This window comes from Alligator mississippiensis, chromosome 2, assembly GCF_030867095.1.
Source record: "Alligator mississippiensis isolate rAllMis1 chromosome 2, rAllMis1, whole genome shotgun sequence".
In the NCBI taxonomy this organism is placed as follows: domain Eukaryota; kingdom Metazoa; phylum Chordata; order Crocodylia; family Alligatoridae; genus Alligator; species Alligator mississippiensis.
Genome location: NC_081825.1, coordinates 226,481,769 through 226,497,929, shown reverse-complemented (window position 1 = coordinate 226,497,929; position 16,161 = coordinate 226,481,769). Strand labels below are relative to the sequence as shown.

The 16,161-nt window shown below is 49.9% G+C and overlaps 1 protein-coding gene across 2 annotated transcripts in view; it reads right to left on the bottom strand.

The window, feature by feature from the left end:
* The window catches only part of MAPK8IP1 (mitogen-activated protein kinase 8 interacting protein 1), a 59,450-nt gene extending 43,901 nt beyond the window's left edge, over nucleotides 1-15,549 (bottom strand). Inside the window, exon 1 of one of the 2 annotated variants that reach the window (XM_019477130.2) lies at nucleotides 15,277-15,549. In XM_019477130.2, coding sequence (XP_019332675.1) covers nucleotides 15,277-15,362 — 86 coding nt within the window. In that variant the 5' untranslated portion in view covers nucleotides 15,363-15,549. The remainder of the gene's footprint in view (nucleotides 1-15,276) is intronic. The other variant, XM_006274060.4, reaches the window with a different exon arrangement.
* Between the last annotated feature and the right edge of the window lie 612 nt (nucleotides 15,550-16,161).

Below are 16,161 nucleotides of genomic sequence, written 5' to 3'. Positions count from 1 at the left end.
CTGTCTGGGCAGTGGAGACAATTTGGGGGTGAACTGTCAGGGCCTCAGGCCATGGGAATCCTAGTAGGCTAAGTTAACCAGTGTTATCCAATGTGTAGCTAAGAGAAAGAAGGGGTCATTATCTTAACCTGTTCTCAAGGCATCCACAACGGGCTCTGCTGGGCAGTACCGCATTCCCTGGCCCTGGGCTAGCTGCAGGTGGTACAACTGGGTACATGCCAGCAGGCAGCAGTGTAACTGGGGTAGGAGAGAGGGATAAAGGCCCCTCCCTGGTAGCTCTGCCCCTCCTTCAGTGCCAGGTTCTGATCCAGTCAAAGCATGGCAAGCCTGGGGGATCCCTGCTTTCCTGGAGTTTGTTGCACTTTAACGCCCAAATACTCTTCATCAGCAGGGCCCAGGAAGCCACCTCCTAAAGCATATTGGTGGGAAACCATACCAGTGTACCCCTTCCATACACTCTGGTGTGGGGTACACTGTATTGGGGTCTGATCAGCAGCTTAGAGACACAGCTAGGCACCTGGGACAATAGTGACTTTGGGTTGCCACACTCTCCTGGCAGGGCCTTGCGGTCTCCAGGGAGAATGAAAGCTACCATACACAATTCTGCTAGGACCAAGTAGTAACCATCCACTATAAAAAACAAGACAAGAGGTTACTGGAGTGAAAGTAGGGCAGAGGTGGGACAGGAAGAACATACTTTCACCTGTCCCTGTCCCCACCAATGCACAGCTGGGCAGGAGACGAGAATTAACCTTCTAGGGACAAGACCTTATATAAGGAACAAAGGCATTGGCAGCCCAGAACTGATGGACCAGTGGCCTCTGTCAGTGACAAATGCTAAATCCTTCTACAGAAAGGTAGTAGATATCTACACAGAGATTTATGGAGCAACTTGCCCACAGAGGAAGTTTCCTCCTAACATCTGGGAGTCCAAAAGTAAGAGTGTTTAAGCATTTCCCTTTATTTCCCATTCCCTTCTAATAACACTGTTGATGTTCTCTTTATCCACTTAAGGGTCAAACCTTTCGATGCTCTAGGCTGCAGGGGTATTTTGTGGCAGTCAGTTCCACACACAAATTTTACCTGGTTTAAGAAGTATTTCCTTTCAGCAATGCTAAATTTGCCCCATTATATTCTCAGACAGTGTGAAAAGCAACTCCCAGTGTCTCTGCTGTAAAGCAGTCATTATTTAGAATGCCTCCATATTCATTAACTCTCAAAACTAAACTGTCTCAGACCTTGTCTCCATACCAGTTGGCACAGTTATAACTACAGGTGAGGTTTTACACTGATTTAGGAACCACTGATGCTGTTATGTATGTACACACTGCAGTTTACAAGTAGATTCTTGTGGTTCAGCATGACCTGGTAGAAAAAACAGCTTATGCTTCAGAAGTATAAAGTGTAAGAATGTCTGCACAAGGGTATGCACCAGTTTAAACTTCAAATCATTTTCAAAACAGTTTAATTAAGCAGGTGAAAATTGTGCATGGGTAGACAGGGCAGAAATCTGTATTTTTTCAGTGCACAGACCATTTTCATAGCCAGTCTCTGGATCCAGCTGGCACAAGGTTTTCAGACAGCAGAAGAGAGAGAGAGAGAGAGAGAGAGAGAGAGAGAGAGAGTAACAGAAGCAAAGGATATGGATGCTGAAGAGCAGAATAGGGACTGGTCAGAGTTCCAGGTAATGTAAGTGGAGAAGGATGAGGGGATGCCTTTCATGATCCATGCCCTTCATCCAGATTTTAGATCCCCGTTGCTCATGGATGCTCCAGCAGCAGCCATGGTCAAGAGAACTTCTTAACCCCTTGTGAGTTCCCTGAAATGCCCAGAGTTGCAAGGCCAGAAAGCCATCTAATCACATCCTTGATGAGTCCCCCAGAGACACCAGTGTAGCTGGGAAGAAACACCTGTCCCCCTGCTGCTAAAAACCGCGAGGGAATGGATGGTGTGAAGAGAAGGAAAGATCACCTTGTGCTCTGTCTACTCTTGCAGAACCAGGCACAGGGAAGCAGAGGTGTGTGGAGAACAGGGTAATAAGCTTACCAGGGAGTCTGTCCTCATAGAATCCAGCCCCCTTCCACTCCCCCTTTGATCTGCAGCCTCCTATCAGTGCCCAGAAGGGCAGTGGAGTAGGGTCCATCTTGGTGATGGGCAAAGGAGAAAATCTCTGTGCCATGAGCATCTGACAAAGTAAGCTGCTGCCTATGAAAGCTTATGCCTCCCTGAATGAGTTAGTCTCTAAGGTGCCACCTTGCCCTGTCTTGTGCCTGTCTGCACAGAACAGGCAGGAACTGGAGTGGATGCAATGCTTTAGGTGCCAGACAAGGGTGAATCAGGCCCTGCATTCCCCTACTGCTGGCCCCTCTGTCAGGAAGTGGGGGAAGGAAAGAGACACTAATAGTGGTCTTTCAGAGTGGAAATCGATTTCTTCTCCGGTTACCCAGGTCAGTGGGGTCAGACAGGAAATGCCACTAATGCTCATTATCTCACACACTGCCATCTGTCAGGGCCCTGCCTGAGAGAGAGAAAGAGAGAGAGAGACAGAAAGAGAGAGGCCTCTTTGGAGCTAAACCAAGTGGGCTCCTTACAAGATCAGCAGCTTCTTGGGAAGGTCTCACAGCACTGCAGGACTGGATTCTCAGCAGCACCTCCCCACTACCCAGTGGGATGGTGGAAGAGCAGACATGGGGCAACTCCCCCTCCCCAGGGACCGCCTCTGCAGGCAAAGTGCAGGCCTGCATACAGAAGGCTGCTTGCTGCAGTGAACCCTGTGTGCCTGGCACTGGAACATACAGGGTTTGGGTCAACCCCTGGGGACACTGCAAACTCCAAGCTGCTACCCAAGAAGCTTCTTTTCCCCAGCGAGGCTTCCCTATCAGCCCCTTTCCCCTCCGGCCCCTGCTTTTACTCTCCTACCTCCTTTCTGTTTAAAAATGTTAAAAAACACACCTTGCCAGCAAGCACTTCTGCCTCAATGCTTCAGCCACTGAGGGGCTGCCAGTACACGGACCCTGAACTAACACCGATGGGGAGGGTCCAGCAGTCCAGGCTACTTTGGTTTCCTCTGTACCCAAACACCCTTCAGCTGCATACGCAGCTGATAAACTTTGCACCTTGGTCTGTGCCTAGTGCTCTCCTGCTATGCAGGCAGAGGGAAGGGATGAACCCAGAGATGTTGTGTTTCTCCTTCCTTTTCCATATAAACCTGCAGAGAAACACCCCCCCCCCCCCCCATCCCACACAAACTCCCCAGTCCCAGCCAGGTCCCTACCATTTCTCCCACTGATCCTCCAGCCAGCTTTCCTCTTCTGTGCTTGACTCCATTTTCAAAGCCAGATGCATTTAGAAGGAACCCCTTCCTTGGGGCTTCAGCAATACAATCCAAAGAAGTTCCCCCCCAGGGAGAGGAGGAGCCAGGCAGGGTATGTGTGTGGCCCCTCAGCCTGCCCCAGCTCAGAGCCTGTGGCTGCCTGTGCTGCTGTCTGCTCTCCCCACTGCGCAATCTAGGGGAGCTCATTAAAAATAGATGGAATCAGCTGTCTTGGGGAAAAAAAATAGCCTCTAGAGCTGAGATGGTGCCAGGCCCTGTGCTCTGCCTGGGATGTGGATTCTCTCAGCCAGCCAGCCAGCCCGGCTCGTAATCAATAGCAGCTCCTGCTTCACCCATCACCTGCTGCCTGGGGAAAATGGGAATCAAGTTACCATACCAATGATACCAGCTCTGCTGAGCCACCTTCCTCTGCCCTTGCAATGTCCCTGCCCATTCTAGTGAGTTACAGCTCAGGGCTCCAACCAACCTCTTCCAGAGGCCAAACTCCCCAGTGGGAATGGGATGTTCGCCTGCTTTTATTTGCAAGTGAGAGAACTGTCTGCTTCACATGCATAAAGAAATTTAAAGGGCCAGCACAGCATTCAGAAATGCATATAAGTGTCTGCCCAGGGCACCATGGAGGTATGCCCCTTACCATGCCCCTTCCCTCTGATAGACCAAACGTATAGCTTTGGGCACAGCATAATTGTGAGCATAACTGTCTTGCCCCGGACCAGGAGGTAAGGATGGTTTCATTTCAGGCCTTTAGAAGAGTGGAGGGAAGTCAGTAGAGCAGCAACAGCCACTATGTTCTTTATAAGTTAAATTCCTCAAGCTTAGGAGCAAAGCAAAGCCACCCCACCAGAGTGTCCCAGCAGGAGACGTGGTTCGGGGTACTGTGCCCCCAGGCCCCTCACACAGCAATGCACATCAAGGCTGGCAAACCCCTGGCTCTCAGTGAGCTCTCTGCACTTCCAAGACCCTGTTGCAAGAAAAGCAATAAACAGGCCTGAAAACATCAACCCAAAGCAGAGTCCAAGTGTACTAATCACAGGGGAGAGCACCTGCCCAGCCATCCCCCCACTTCAAACCCACCACCTGCTGTTCAGGGAAACAAGCCATGAGTACTTTTCATTGTGGGCTACCCTGAACCACAAGGTGTTGCTGATAAACTTTCTATTTAACAGTCTTTTGGAAAACTGGCTTCATCTCCCTGGGATTAACTGCACTTCTGCTCTCTTCTTGGCTTCACTGTACTTCCCTCAGCTCTTTTCTTAGATCACAATGCATCTCTTCCTGCTTTCTGTGTCAGCTTCTGCTTTTCCTTCTTGCTCCTCCATTCTCTATGTAGTATTTTTTTCCTCCCACCTCTCAAACTCCTTGCTTTGAGACATCTGATGATATTTCTGAGGCCTAATAGCTAGAGGTCTAAATCTGCCAAGCTCAAAGCTTGAGCCTCACTGTCCAGAGAGAAGCCAACTCTCTTTCCAACTTTGGGAACAGGGGAGGGTTCTGGGACCCCGCTCACATACCTTTCTCTGAAACCTACTTTTCATAGATTTTAAGGCCATTCTAAACAATTAGTCTGGCTCCCTGAATAACATAGGCCATAAGCCTTCACCAAGTGATTTCTGCATTAAACCCATAATTGTGGTTGAACTAAAGCAAATCTCCAAGAAACACCAAACTTCATGTAAAGACCTCAAAGCATAGAAAATCCATCACATTCCCTAGGTAAGTTGTGAATTATCTTCACTGTCAACATTTTGCCTCTTATTTCTAGACTAGGCATGTCCAGCTTCAGCTTCCAACCACTGGATGTTGCTTTTGCCTAGTCAGATAAAAAGCCCTGTGCCATCAGATATCACCTCTCCAGGGAAGTGATTAAGATTGTGATCAAATCACCTCTGAACCTTCTCTTTGATAAGTTATATTAACTACATTAAGTTTCTTTAGCCTCTCACTGCAAGACAAATTTCCCAGGTTTTGAATAATTCTTGTAGCTCTTTTCTGAACTGTTTCCAGCTTGTCAACATCCTTTTTAAAATGTGGACACCAAAAATGGACCCAGCATTCACTGACAGTCTTGCTAATGTCTTATATGGGGGGTCAGCAACCCCTAGCATGTGTGCCTAGCATGGCACACAAGGCCACTTTGCTTGGCACACCACTGCCAGGCTGGGCTCTAAGCAGCTGCTGCCAGCCACAGAATCCAGGCTGCTCACAGCAGGCAGCTGGGAGGCTGCAAGCCCTGCTGCAAGTAGACTGGGCTCTGTGGGCTGGCTGCAGCTGGGAGGCTGCAAACAGCTGCTTTGGGCTCCGGCATGTCAGCACTCCAGCACCTTCCAAGGTAGACATTGTGTTTTTTTTGGCACTCCAGCGAAAAAATGTTGCCTACCCCTGTCTTATATAGTGGTAATAACATCTTTCAGCCTTTGACTTCCTCAAGAAAGAGTCTTTGCATATGCATCCAAATAGCACATTTGCTGTCTTAGAAACTGCATCATACTGATCAGTGTATTATCCATTCTGACCCCTGAGTCTTTTCAGAGCAACTGGTTTCCAGGATACAATCCTCCATCCCTGAAGTATGACCTCCTAGATACGTGACTCTGCTGTATTAAAATGCATGCTGCTCAATAAAGTTCAGTACAATAAGTGATCCCAATTGCTTTATGGAGCTGATGTGTTTTTACTTATCACTCCACCAATTGTTGTGCCATCTGCAAACCTCACCAGTCATATTTGTTATGATCTTTCAGATCGTTGATAAGGATATCGAGTGCTCCATCTCTCCGATCAGCACTGCCTTGTAGATGTCTGATACCTATGAAGTCCCCTCATCTATTGGATGGATGAAAGGGTCCCTCCTTCTGCTCAAGAACCCCACAGCTGCTGTGGGTATAGATCTCCACTGCCCACCTCCATTTTATCTTCCTTCCTTGTACCCCTGTTTTTGCTGCTCAGAGCCTCACAAGTATCCACAGAGTGAAACACATCCCCATAAAGTTCACTGCTCTCCATAAGGGTCTGAAAAGCTGCCATAAAAACCAGTTAGACTCTGGTCAGTTTTTACCTGAGCAGCAGCAGAAGTACTGGTGCCATCTGTCTGCAGACTCAGGTAGATGCCATCATGCCATGCCATGCCTGGGTCGCATTTGGAAAACCTTCACAATCATAAGGGCTAGAAAAATATTCTGGTCAAGCTGGAGGCACTTTTCTGGAGAAGCTCCCTACTGGCCCTAGGCAAGATCTTTCGTGCTTTGCTAATAACACTAATGCTTACAGTTTATATAGAACATTCTGCTCTCCAGTGCTGTGCAAATGCTCTCACACACAGCCCCTTTGCAATGTAAAAAAAGACTTTGTTCATGGTAGAAGTTGAGAAACTGAGGCACAGAGCTCAAAAGGGGCTTGGTAGGCCTTGGCACAAGGATAAGCCAGGCCTAGAACATGGGCAGGGTTTGATGCAGGGCTAGGCTGGACCCAGAATAAGAGAATACAGAGTAAAAATGAAATCTTTGGGCAGGGAGAAGTCAGGGCCTGAGGATGGGCTCCTGGACAAGTAAGACTTGACAAAAGCCAAGGGCAGAACAGCAGGCTGGCAGAGGGTGAGTGAAAGAAAAGCCAGGCCAGGATCTGGAGTTGCAGTAGAAGCCAGGTAAGGGACAGACAGAGATCACACCAAGGTGAGGGACAGATGAGCTGCTGCTGAGCCCCAAAGTGCCCATGAAGGGAGGAAGGCTCAGTATTTGTGACACAGATGATAATTATGCATAGTGTGTTTGTCAACTGCCATAACAACTGGTGAGGGGTAGGAGCCGAGGTAAACTGGTGTGTCCCCATCCAGACCTGATGGGATCTGAGACTCATTGAATCTTGGAGAAACAGAAGTAATTAGCATGTGGGGGCTTGACAGCCCTGTCTCTTGAGAGCTTACTCTGCTTGCTCAATTGCTCGTATAATTTCCTTCTGAGTTTGCCCCCTTCCTCTTATTTCACACAGCCTTCTACTTGGTCAGGCATTTGCTCCTGCTACTGATTGCATGGAAGCCTTTGGAGAGATTGTCAGTTGCACCTTGATCTGGTCTAGGTTGCTCATATAAATATTTCTTTCATGAAGTGTGAAGAGAGTGCATCCCTTTCTATATCCCTGTGTGTAGCTGCAGAGGAGTGAGGTGAAAGGGATGTTTATAATTTCACCAGCTAGTTTTCATATGAGTACATTGCTATAATCAAAGGGTTTGCTTTGTTAGCTTGATCACCCATTGTATCATAACTCTTGGTGTTATTTCATGACTCAAGACTGTATTCATCAACATATTTATCAGCTTCAAGGGTTTTAGCTGACAATTAAATCCCAGGAGGGCACTAGTCATACCCCTACCTACTCTCCAATCTGTCCTCATCCTAGCTGGTACATGTGGATGTTACAAAAAGTCCTGCAGCATTGGACCTCACAACTTGAAATGTCCAGGGCTAGCACAGCCAAGGATGCTGCCACTCCAGACAGAGGTACATTGACAAAACCATGGCAGGGATCCCACAAAAACAGAGGGTTGACTCTAGCTTAAAATTCTGGAAGTGACACTGCTGTCCATGGTACTTACACACTTTAAACTGGACTGCTCCACATCCCCTTCCCTCCTTCAGCCCCTTAAGGAGCCCCAGTGACCTGGACAAAGTCATTATAATCTCTTGAGGGCTCTTAAACCCTTTGCAACAGCAGAAGGCAGACAGAAGATGGCTAGGTCACTTCCAGCAAATGCTTCAGGTCCCGGGGGGGTGGAGAGATCATCTCATTAACAAGGGGATTGGCCACCTGGGTATCAGTGATACTACATTCAGAAGGAACTTCCCACACTGGTGACTTCCTAGAGGCAGGGCAACCCGCTGAGCATGTCCCCACTTGCAGGTGAGATCCCTGGCTTCCTCAGCACCTCAAAAGCTGTGGAGCTCAGTGAGCAAAGCTAGTGTTAAAAACTGCACCTTAATAGCACTCACATGCTTTTCACAAATGTGCTAATATATAGCAATCACTTTATCTATCACTTTAATATAGTCACATCTGCAGTGAGACCTGCTTAACAGCCAAATACAAGTGCCATGCAAGTAAGGACAGGGAGGAAAAAATAGTTTATTGTCTGTCTGAACCTGCAGGGGGAAACTTAGGGGCACCTGATCTGGATTTTGGACAGGGCAGTAGAAAAAATACTGCAGCTCTTATGAAATGCTGGTGGATCTCTCATACCCAGAAGCAGTCAGGGCCTTAGTTTGATATTCCATTTGAAAGCCAGCAGCTCTCAACCCTAAGCTGAGTCACTGGGCATAGTACTAATTCCAAGGAAAATGCAGTGGTGGTTGAGCCCCAGGTCCTGCTCTCCACCACTGCAGGACAAGGTGCAATTAGAGGGGGTGGTGGATGTCTCAGACTTTCTGGGATCACATCTTGGCCCTCAGAGGCTCTTTTGCTTGCAGTGAAGACAAACCTCCCCCTTGGAATGGTCTCTGGTTTATATAGCATTAAAGCCAATGTGGGGCCCACCTCTAATAGCTTGCCTGAGTTGGTTACTCAAACCCCAGTCCATATAGCACATGGACAGAGGGGGAGATTGAGCCCTGTGCCATTGACTGAGGACACTCCCCCAAGCTTCCTAAGAAAATGGAAAAGGCCATTTTCCCTAGACACTTTCCCTCTCTTTAAAAGCCTTTATAACAGGAATGCAGCCCAGACACTTTTGTTGTGGACAGATAACCTTCTAAAAGGAGCCATATTCTCTCCCTCTTTCTACTTCCCTGACCAATGCAAATAGTCCCTCTGGCTTCTTGCTTCCTCAGGAGCCCTCCTATCTCATCATTTAGGCTAATGCTATTTCCCTTTATTTGGGAAACTGGAAGAGGCTGCACCAGAGCCAAGAAGTCATCCTGACAGGCCTATATTATCCACCAACCCCTCTGGTTGCATTTTTAACACTACTTCCTGTAGGTTTTCTAGAGGCATCTTCCACCTATGAACTGGACAAGCCCAATCCTGCTAACTTGCAAGTTGTATCTGATTTGGAGCATAAAGTGATATGCCTGCAGGTTGCTACAGGGAATTATGAATAACCCCTTCTTTTTCCTTCTTAGCCCCAATCACCGCTGAGGATGGGGACAGAAGCAGTGCTGCTCTGCACCTCATGTAGTTATTTTACACAAGTTCAAAGCGGGCATAAATCCAGTGAAGTCAGAATGGTTTATTGCAGAGGTGTTAATGCAAGGTGGAGGGTTGGGCAGAATCAGGACAATTGGCCACTACCAGCCAGTAATACTTTACAACCCCCTCCTCCTCTTGTGTTGAGGCTCAAATGTCAAATCCCCTGAGGCAGAATGTAATATAGATTTGCACCTTATAGACCAAAAACACCATTCAGGTGAAGTGTCTTCCACTTGTCCCCATCACTGTCTGCTCTTCCCCAATGCAAGCCTGATTCCTGTTCCAGTGAAAGATGAGCACTGGTAAACAGCTTTTGTGTGAAACCCTCTGTCAAAAATTGGTGGGTTCTCAGCGTAGTCCCTATGGTCCCACACCACTCTAGTCCTGCTCCTGCATCACCTTAGAGCCAGCCTGGTGCTGTCACAGAGCATCAGCAGGCACAGTGAAACCTATGTGCTGCAGCTGGAAGTATCATTTAGGGTAGGCTTACACGGCCCAACGCAGTGCAGTGTGGATATCCAAGCCAGGTTGGCTACTGGAAGTGGTATAGCATGGCTTTCTGCCCAGGCTAATATACCCTGCTTCTCAGGAGGTTCAATTACCCTAGGAGGAGTGCTGTGCTAGCATGTACGAAGTGCTTCCAGTACTTGAGCTAGGTCATTGAGGGTTAGCCTGGGTTGCACTATGCTCTGTAGACATCTGCTTATTTAGAAAGTATGGAGAGGGGCAGGAAGCATTTCTGGGTGGAAATAGACAGTGCCTTTGTGCCATCATCAAAATTGTTATGGTGGTATGAAAGTCAAGCAACTGGTTGTTTGTGGGCCTTGTTGCATCAGAATTGCCCAAAATTCATGGCTATGATATAGGTGGTATGAATTTATGCTGCTATTTTGTGGCAGGCACCTGTTTGCTTTAAGGAGAAGAAGGTGATTAGGAAAAGTCAGCATGGATTCACCCAGGGCAGGTCATGCCTGACCAACCTGATTGCCTTTTATGATGAGATGCTTGCTCTGTGGATGCAGGGAGACCAGTAGATGTGGTATACCTTGATTTTAACAAGGCTTTTGAAACTGTCTCCCACAAAATTCTCTCAGGCAAGCTAATGAAGTATGGGTGGGCTGAATGGACTGTAAGGTGGATAGAAAACTGGCTTGATCATCAGGCTCAATGGCTCAATATCTAGTTGGCAGCCAGTATCAAATGGTGTGCCCCAGGGGTTGGTTCTGGGGCCAGTTTTGTATAATATCTTCATCAACAACCTGGAAGATGGCATAGTGTGTCCCCTCAGCAAGTTTGCAGATGACACCAAGCTGGGGGGAGTAGTAGATTTACTGGAGGGTAGGGCTAGGATTTAGAGCGCTGGACAAATTGGAGGATTGGACTAAGATATCTCATGAGGTTCAATAAGGACAAGTGAAAAGTCCTGCACTTAGGATGGAATAATCTCATGCACCAGTACAGCCTGGGGGCTGACTGACTGGGCAGCAGCTCTGCAGAAAAGGACTTGGGGTTATGGTGGACAATAAGCTGAATATGAGCCAACAGTGTGTCCTTGTTGCCAAAAAGGCTAATGGCATACTGGGCTGCATTAGTATGTGTGTTGCCAGTAGGTCAAAGGAAGTGATCATTCCCCTCTATTCAGCACTGGTGAGGCCACATCTGGAGTACTGTGTTCAGTTTTGGGTCCCAAACTACAGAAATGGCGTGGACAAATTGGAGAGAGTTCAGCAGAGGGCAACAAAAATGATGAGGGGGCTGGGGGACTTGATTTCTGAGGAGAGGCTGAGGGAACTGGACTTATTTAGTCTGGAGAAGAGAAGACTGAGGGGATATTATAGCCTTCAATTACCTGAAGGGGCATTCAAAAGAGGATGGAGCTAGACTGTTCTCAGTGGTGGCAGATGACAGATGCCCATTCCCAGGGCATATAGGGTTGGGTCCCTAGAGTCCCAGGAGTGCCTGCCTGGTTTCCCCCATTTGCACAGGTGGACCCTGGAAATCCCCCAGCAGGGCACTCCCTCGTCACATATTGTTCTGCCAGGCCCTGACATGGGGCATGCCTCTCCTATCCATGAAACCCAGGGTTTCCCTGTTTGCAGAGATTTGCATGCAGGGAATCTGACTTGAGAAACATCTCTGCAGAATGGGAAAGCCCCAGATTTCCCCCTGTTGCAGAGGCATGCCCAGGGATTCATGCTGAGATATATCCTGGCACAGCTGATCTACTTCATTTAGTGATGCTGGTTTATACCCAAAGAAGCTTAAGCTGATGTCCTCATTGCATTCACTTTGGGTGAGAAAGGGGAGAGGAGCCTTCCCTTTAAGACCATCCACCTTTCTGGGAGACCCAAGCCTGCAGTTTTCCATTGTTTCCAAGAGGTAGAATTAATAATAGGCTGGAATGATGCAAGGTAAATTTAGTCTAAACTCAAGAAAAGCTTCCGGGCAGGCTGTGTGGGAGGCTGTGAAATTGTCTCCCAGAAAAAGACACTGGTAGTTGGCATCATCTGGAGACTGTCTCCCAGAAAAAGTTGACTGGACAAATCCACAGGAAATAGATTGAAGGGACCAATCCTGCCTCAGGCCCATGAGACAAATGGAAAAGTGAATGGGACCTATGGTGCCTTTTCCATCTCTGACTTGTAGAATTCCCCTCAAAGACGCATAGTGAAGATGACCTCCCCACCCAAGGGCCTCTTTACATAAGGGGCTTAGACCACAGTCCTTTGCTCCTCAGTCCCCTCACAGGTGATGCCAGATCATCATATTAGGTGATACCTTACCAGAACCTCTGACCCCTTCTTCCCAACTTGTCCATTTGAGGTCATCTGGAAGAACTGGCTCCCTTCTAGATCTAAGCGGGGCACCAGGTACCTTTCACCTACAGAAACACTGGTGGGAATCTATTCAAAAGTGGGCACAGCAGTGGCACTGGATTCACCTTCTGCTAGAAGCGCAACACTAATATGCTCCCACGGTTCACACAGCATTTCATTTCATACCTTGGCCTGACTCTTTATCTCTCACTGAAATCAGTGCTGCCCTCTCTACAATGGGAACCCTAAAAGAGAGATTTCTTCTCACAGGTGCTGGAGCTGAGTTGGCTACAGCAAGGCTAGATGAATCAAAAGGCAGCTATCATTCGGACTCTCTCCTTACATGCAGCTCTCAGGGTCCCTTAGTGCTGGCACCTGTCAGATAACGTAATTTGTAACAAAATGGGGGGGGAGACAGGGGGCCACTCTGACTACTAAATATTATTTGAGATCTCAAAATTCTTCCCAAAGCTCAGAAACCCCAGAATTGTTTCTTCAATCTCAAAAACACAACCCCAAACTTAGGAATGTTTCATCTTAACTGTAAAGCCCCCCCATACTCTCCTAAATACATTTCAGAACTGGGACACCTCTCTTCACAAGGCATAACCATTCCCAGCTCCTTTTATCAGTAAAGCCTTTTTCTGAGCTCAGGATGTCAGAATTTGGACTCCATTTCGAAGGATCTGGACAACAGAAGGTGCTGGCACCTTGCTCATCCTTCCCTGGGTGTTGCTGTTTACATTTGAGAAGAAAGAGCCCAGGAGACAAATGCTGTATCTAGGACAGCAGCACACAGCAAGCCCAAGACTGTCACGGGACCAGGCTGAACTGAGCTCTGCTGCTGGGCTCATATTACCCAGCTCTGTGGCCGAGCCGTTTCTCCATAGTGGACATTTCCAGAGGCAGCTTTAATTGCTTAATTTGCAGGGTTTATCCAGCCATGTTGCAATAGCTTCAAACAAATCAAACAGGCAGTGCTGGAACTGAAAGGCAGCGAGGAGGCTGCTGTCTGCTGACTCCCCAAGGCTATTCAGCACAGGAGCCTCCAGAACCTAACAACAGACAGACAGTCTGCAGAGGAGCAAGTCCCCTAGAGGCAGCCCCACAAAGCCCAGACCACATACCAATTTTCTCTCAAAAAAGAGGATGCCAGATTATCTCCTGCCCCAAACCTCAGACCCTGGACTCCTATAGAATCAAATATAACACATTTACCTGTAGCTGCAAATGTGGGGCACCTATCTTTACCCTGCCTGGAATCTCAGTACAGAACTTGCCTTCCCTCCAGACCTGAAGCAGTTTCAGTCACACAGCCCCACAATTCCCAACACTCAATGATTGCTCAGAATTTTAGGAGACAAATAACATCCAGACCCTGAAACCACAGTTAAAAATAAGGACACAGTCATTATATGACAAAGAGTGAGGCCATGGCCCCATTCCTAATATGCAAATCATGCCTAACCCTGCTTTGAGAGGGTCACCAGGCAGCATCCTGACCCTCATACTGTCACTTGTGCCCATCTCTCATCTAGGCAACTAGAGGCACATCAGTTCCCCTCTGCTCTTGCCTCTGCCTGTGGCTGGCAGGCCTCATTGTGAATAGTCCCACGGCATTCAGATTCCAAAGCTCCGTGATCCAAATCGATGGGATGTTTCTGAGAGGATCGATTGTAAATCTGTTGCATCCTCCAGGGTTTGTTTCGGGTCTCCTAGGGCAGGGCTCTGCCTCTGGGAGATCATATACAGGGTTTGGGAGATGGGGGTTTGCCTGAGAGGATGCATTCTGGAGGTGATTCTGGAAGATGAGTGGGTGGCTGTATTTTTATGGGGAGGAAGGCTTCTCAGAGAAGGAAGTGGGAGTATGGAGGAAGGCTTCTCATGTATGGGGATATGGAGGCTGGGGTTGGAAGTAAGAGGAGGCTGAAGGAGGTATGGGGAGTTCAAGGTTTTCTTGTGGGGGGATAGGAGATGTACAGGGAGGTGAGATAGGTAAGGCAGCTGTGGTGATGTGGACATGATGGGTGAGGGAGGTGTGAGGATATGGAAGTAGGCATAGAAAGGGTGCATGCATGGGGTATCTGGGGGCAGCCCTAGGTGTAGATTTTGAGGGAGAGGGCCTGGGGTGAGGAAGGCTGTGCATGAGTGTGTGCACACATGTGCACCTGTGGGATGCTGAGAGTTGCTCAGCCCCACCCAGGAGAGAGCTCTTCCATGTTCCCCCTCCTTCCACAAAGCTGGTAGGAGAAATCCCATGGGGGGGGGGGGGGTCTGACCCTATAGCTAAATGCCAACCCTCCTGTGGCAAGGTGCTGCTCAGAGTGATCAAAGCCCATCTCTGGCTCTCCAGACACCTGTCCCCCTCCTCCTCTTGCCTCCCTAGATAACAGAGAATGGTTTGACAGACACCACCTGTTCCAGGGCAGGCAGCTCCCGCTGGGGAGACCCTAGGTTGAGGGAGAGGGGTCATTAATGCCCTGATCCTACTGGGAGGGTTGACCACACCCCTGCCAGCGCCAGGTGGGCATTGTTCTCCCCTGCCCCCACCCCCTCAGTGGGGCAGCCTCCGCATGTCTCCTGGGGAGGCATCCCGCGGCCTGCCCCCTTGCCCCGGCAGGGGCACAGCCTGGGAGAGAAGTAAAGAGCGAGGGGGCAGGGGGTGCAAACACCTGCTGGCATCTTAGCATGGTAGAAAATGAGGGCAGAAGGGACTGCAGGAGGTCACCCAACCAAACCCCCTGCTCAGAGCAGGACCAGCCCCAGCTAGCTCTTCCCCGGGCAGGAGTAGGGGGTGGGGGAGAAGGGAGCTGGGCTTCACCCCGTGCCCAGCCCAGCTCTGCGGGAGGCGGAGGGATGTAGGGGGAGCAGAGCGGATCAAAGAGATCTCCCTTCCCCCATCTCCCTCCGGGGCCAGACCCGGGGCTCCGGGCAGGGAGGCGGCTCCGGTACCTGAAATTGGGAGGCGAGGCGAGGTGCAGCCCCAGGAAGGGAGACGATCCGGCGGGGGACGTGGCTCCTTTCTCTCTCTCCGCCATTCTCCCTCTCCATGCGGGCGGAGCAGGGAGGGAGATGGATGCTGCTGATGCTGGCAGGCAGGGAGGGGAGAGGAGGGGGAGCCCGGCAGCCGGGCACGGATCCACTGGGGTGGGGGTGCAGGGGTGGGGGCGCAGCTGGAAGCCGGCGCCGAGGACGCCCCTGAGGGCGCCAGCTGCAAGCCAGCGGCCCCCACAGCTGGATGCAGCGGCCCCGCCCCGCTGGGGGGGTGGGGAGGAAGCTGCAGCAGGTGAAGGGGCGGGGGAGCGGCGGCTGAGGGGCCCTAATGCCCAAGGCACCACTGGGTGCCCCCAGGAGAGCTCCTTGCCCGCCAGCCGGGCATTTCCTTGTTTGGAGATCCCACCCCAAGGTGCCCACCAGGGAGGCCCTGCTGAGAGGGGCTGGGGGAACTGAAGGGGCCTGGGCAGCTGGTGCAGATCATGGGCCAAGCAACCAAGGGGGGCCCCCGCAGAAGGCTGCAGCCCAGGGCTGGCTGGGGGAAGGGGCCCAGCTGGGTCTCTGCCAGCTGCAGGGCATTCAAGTCACCAGTTCAGTCCCCCCCCAGGAAGCAGCCCCCCTGGCAGCAGCAGCCCAGCTTTTCATAAGGCCATTTAATTCCTAGGGTAGAGTGCAAGCCCCGCCGTCCAGCTCCGCATTCGTTCCTCCTTCCCAGTCGAGGCAACAGAGCTGGGAGGGGCAGAGTCCAGCTGTCAGACCAGTTTCAAAGAGAAACCATTCACTGCTGCTTGGGACCAAGCCCCGTCCATCTAGGCCGGATCCCAGGCACCAGCATCTTCTGCA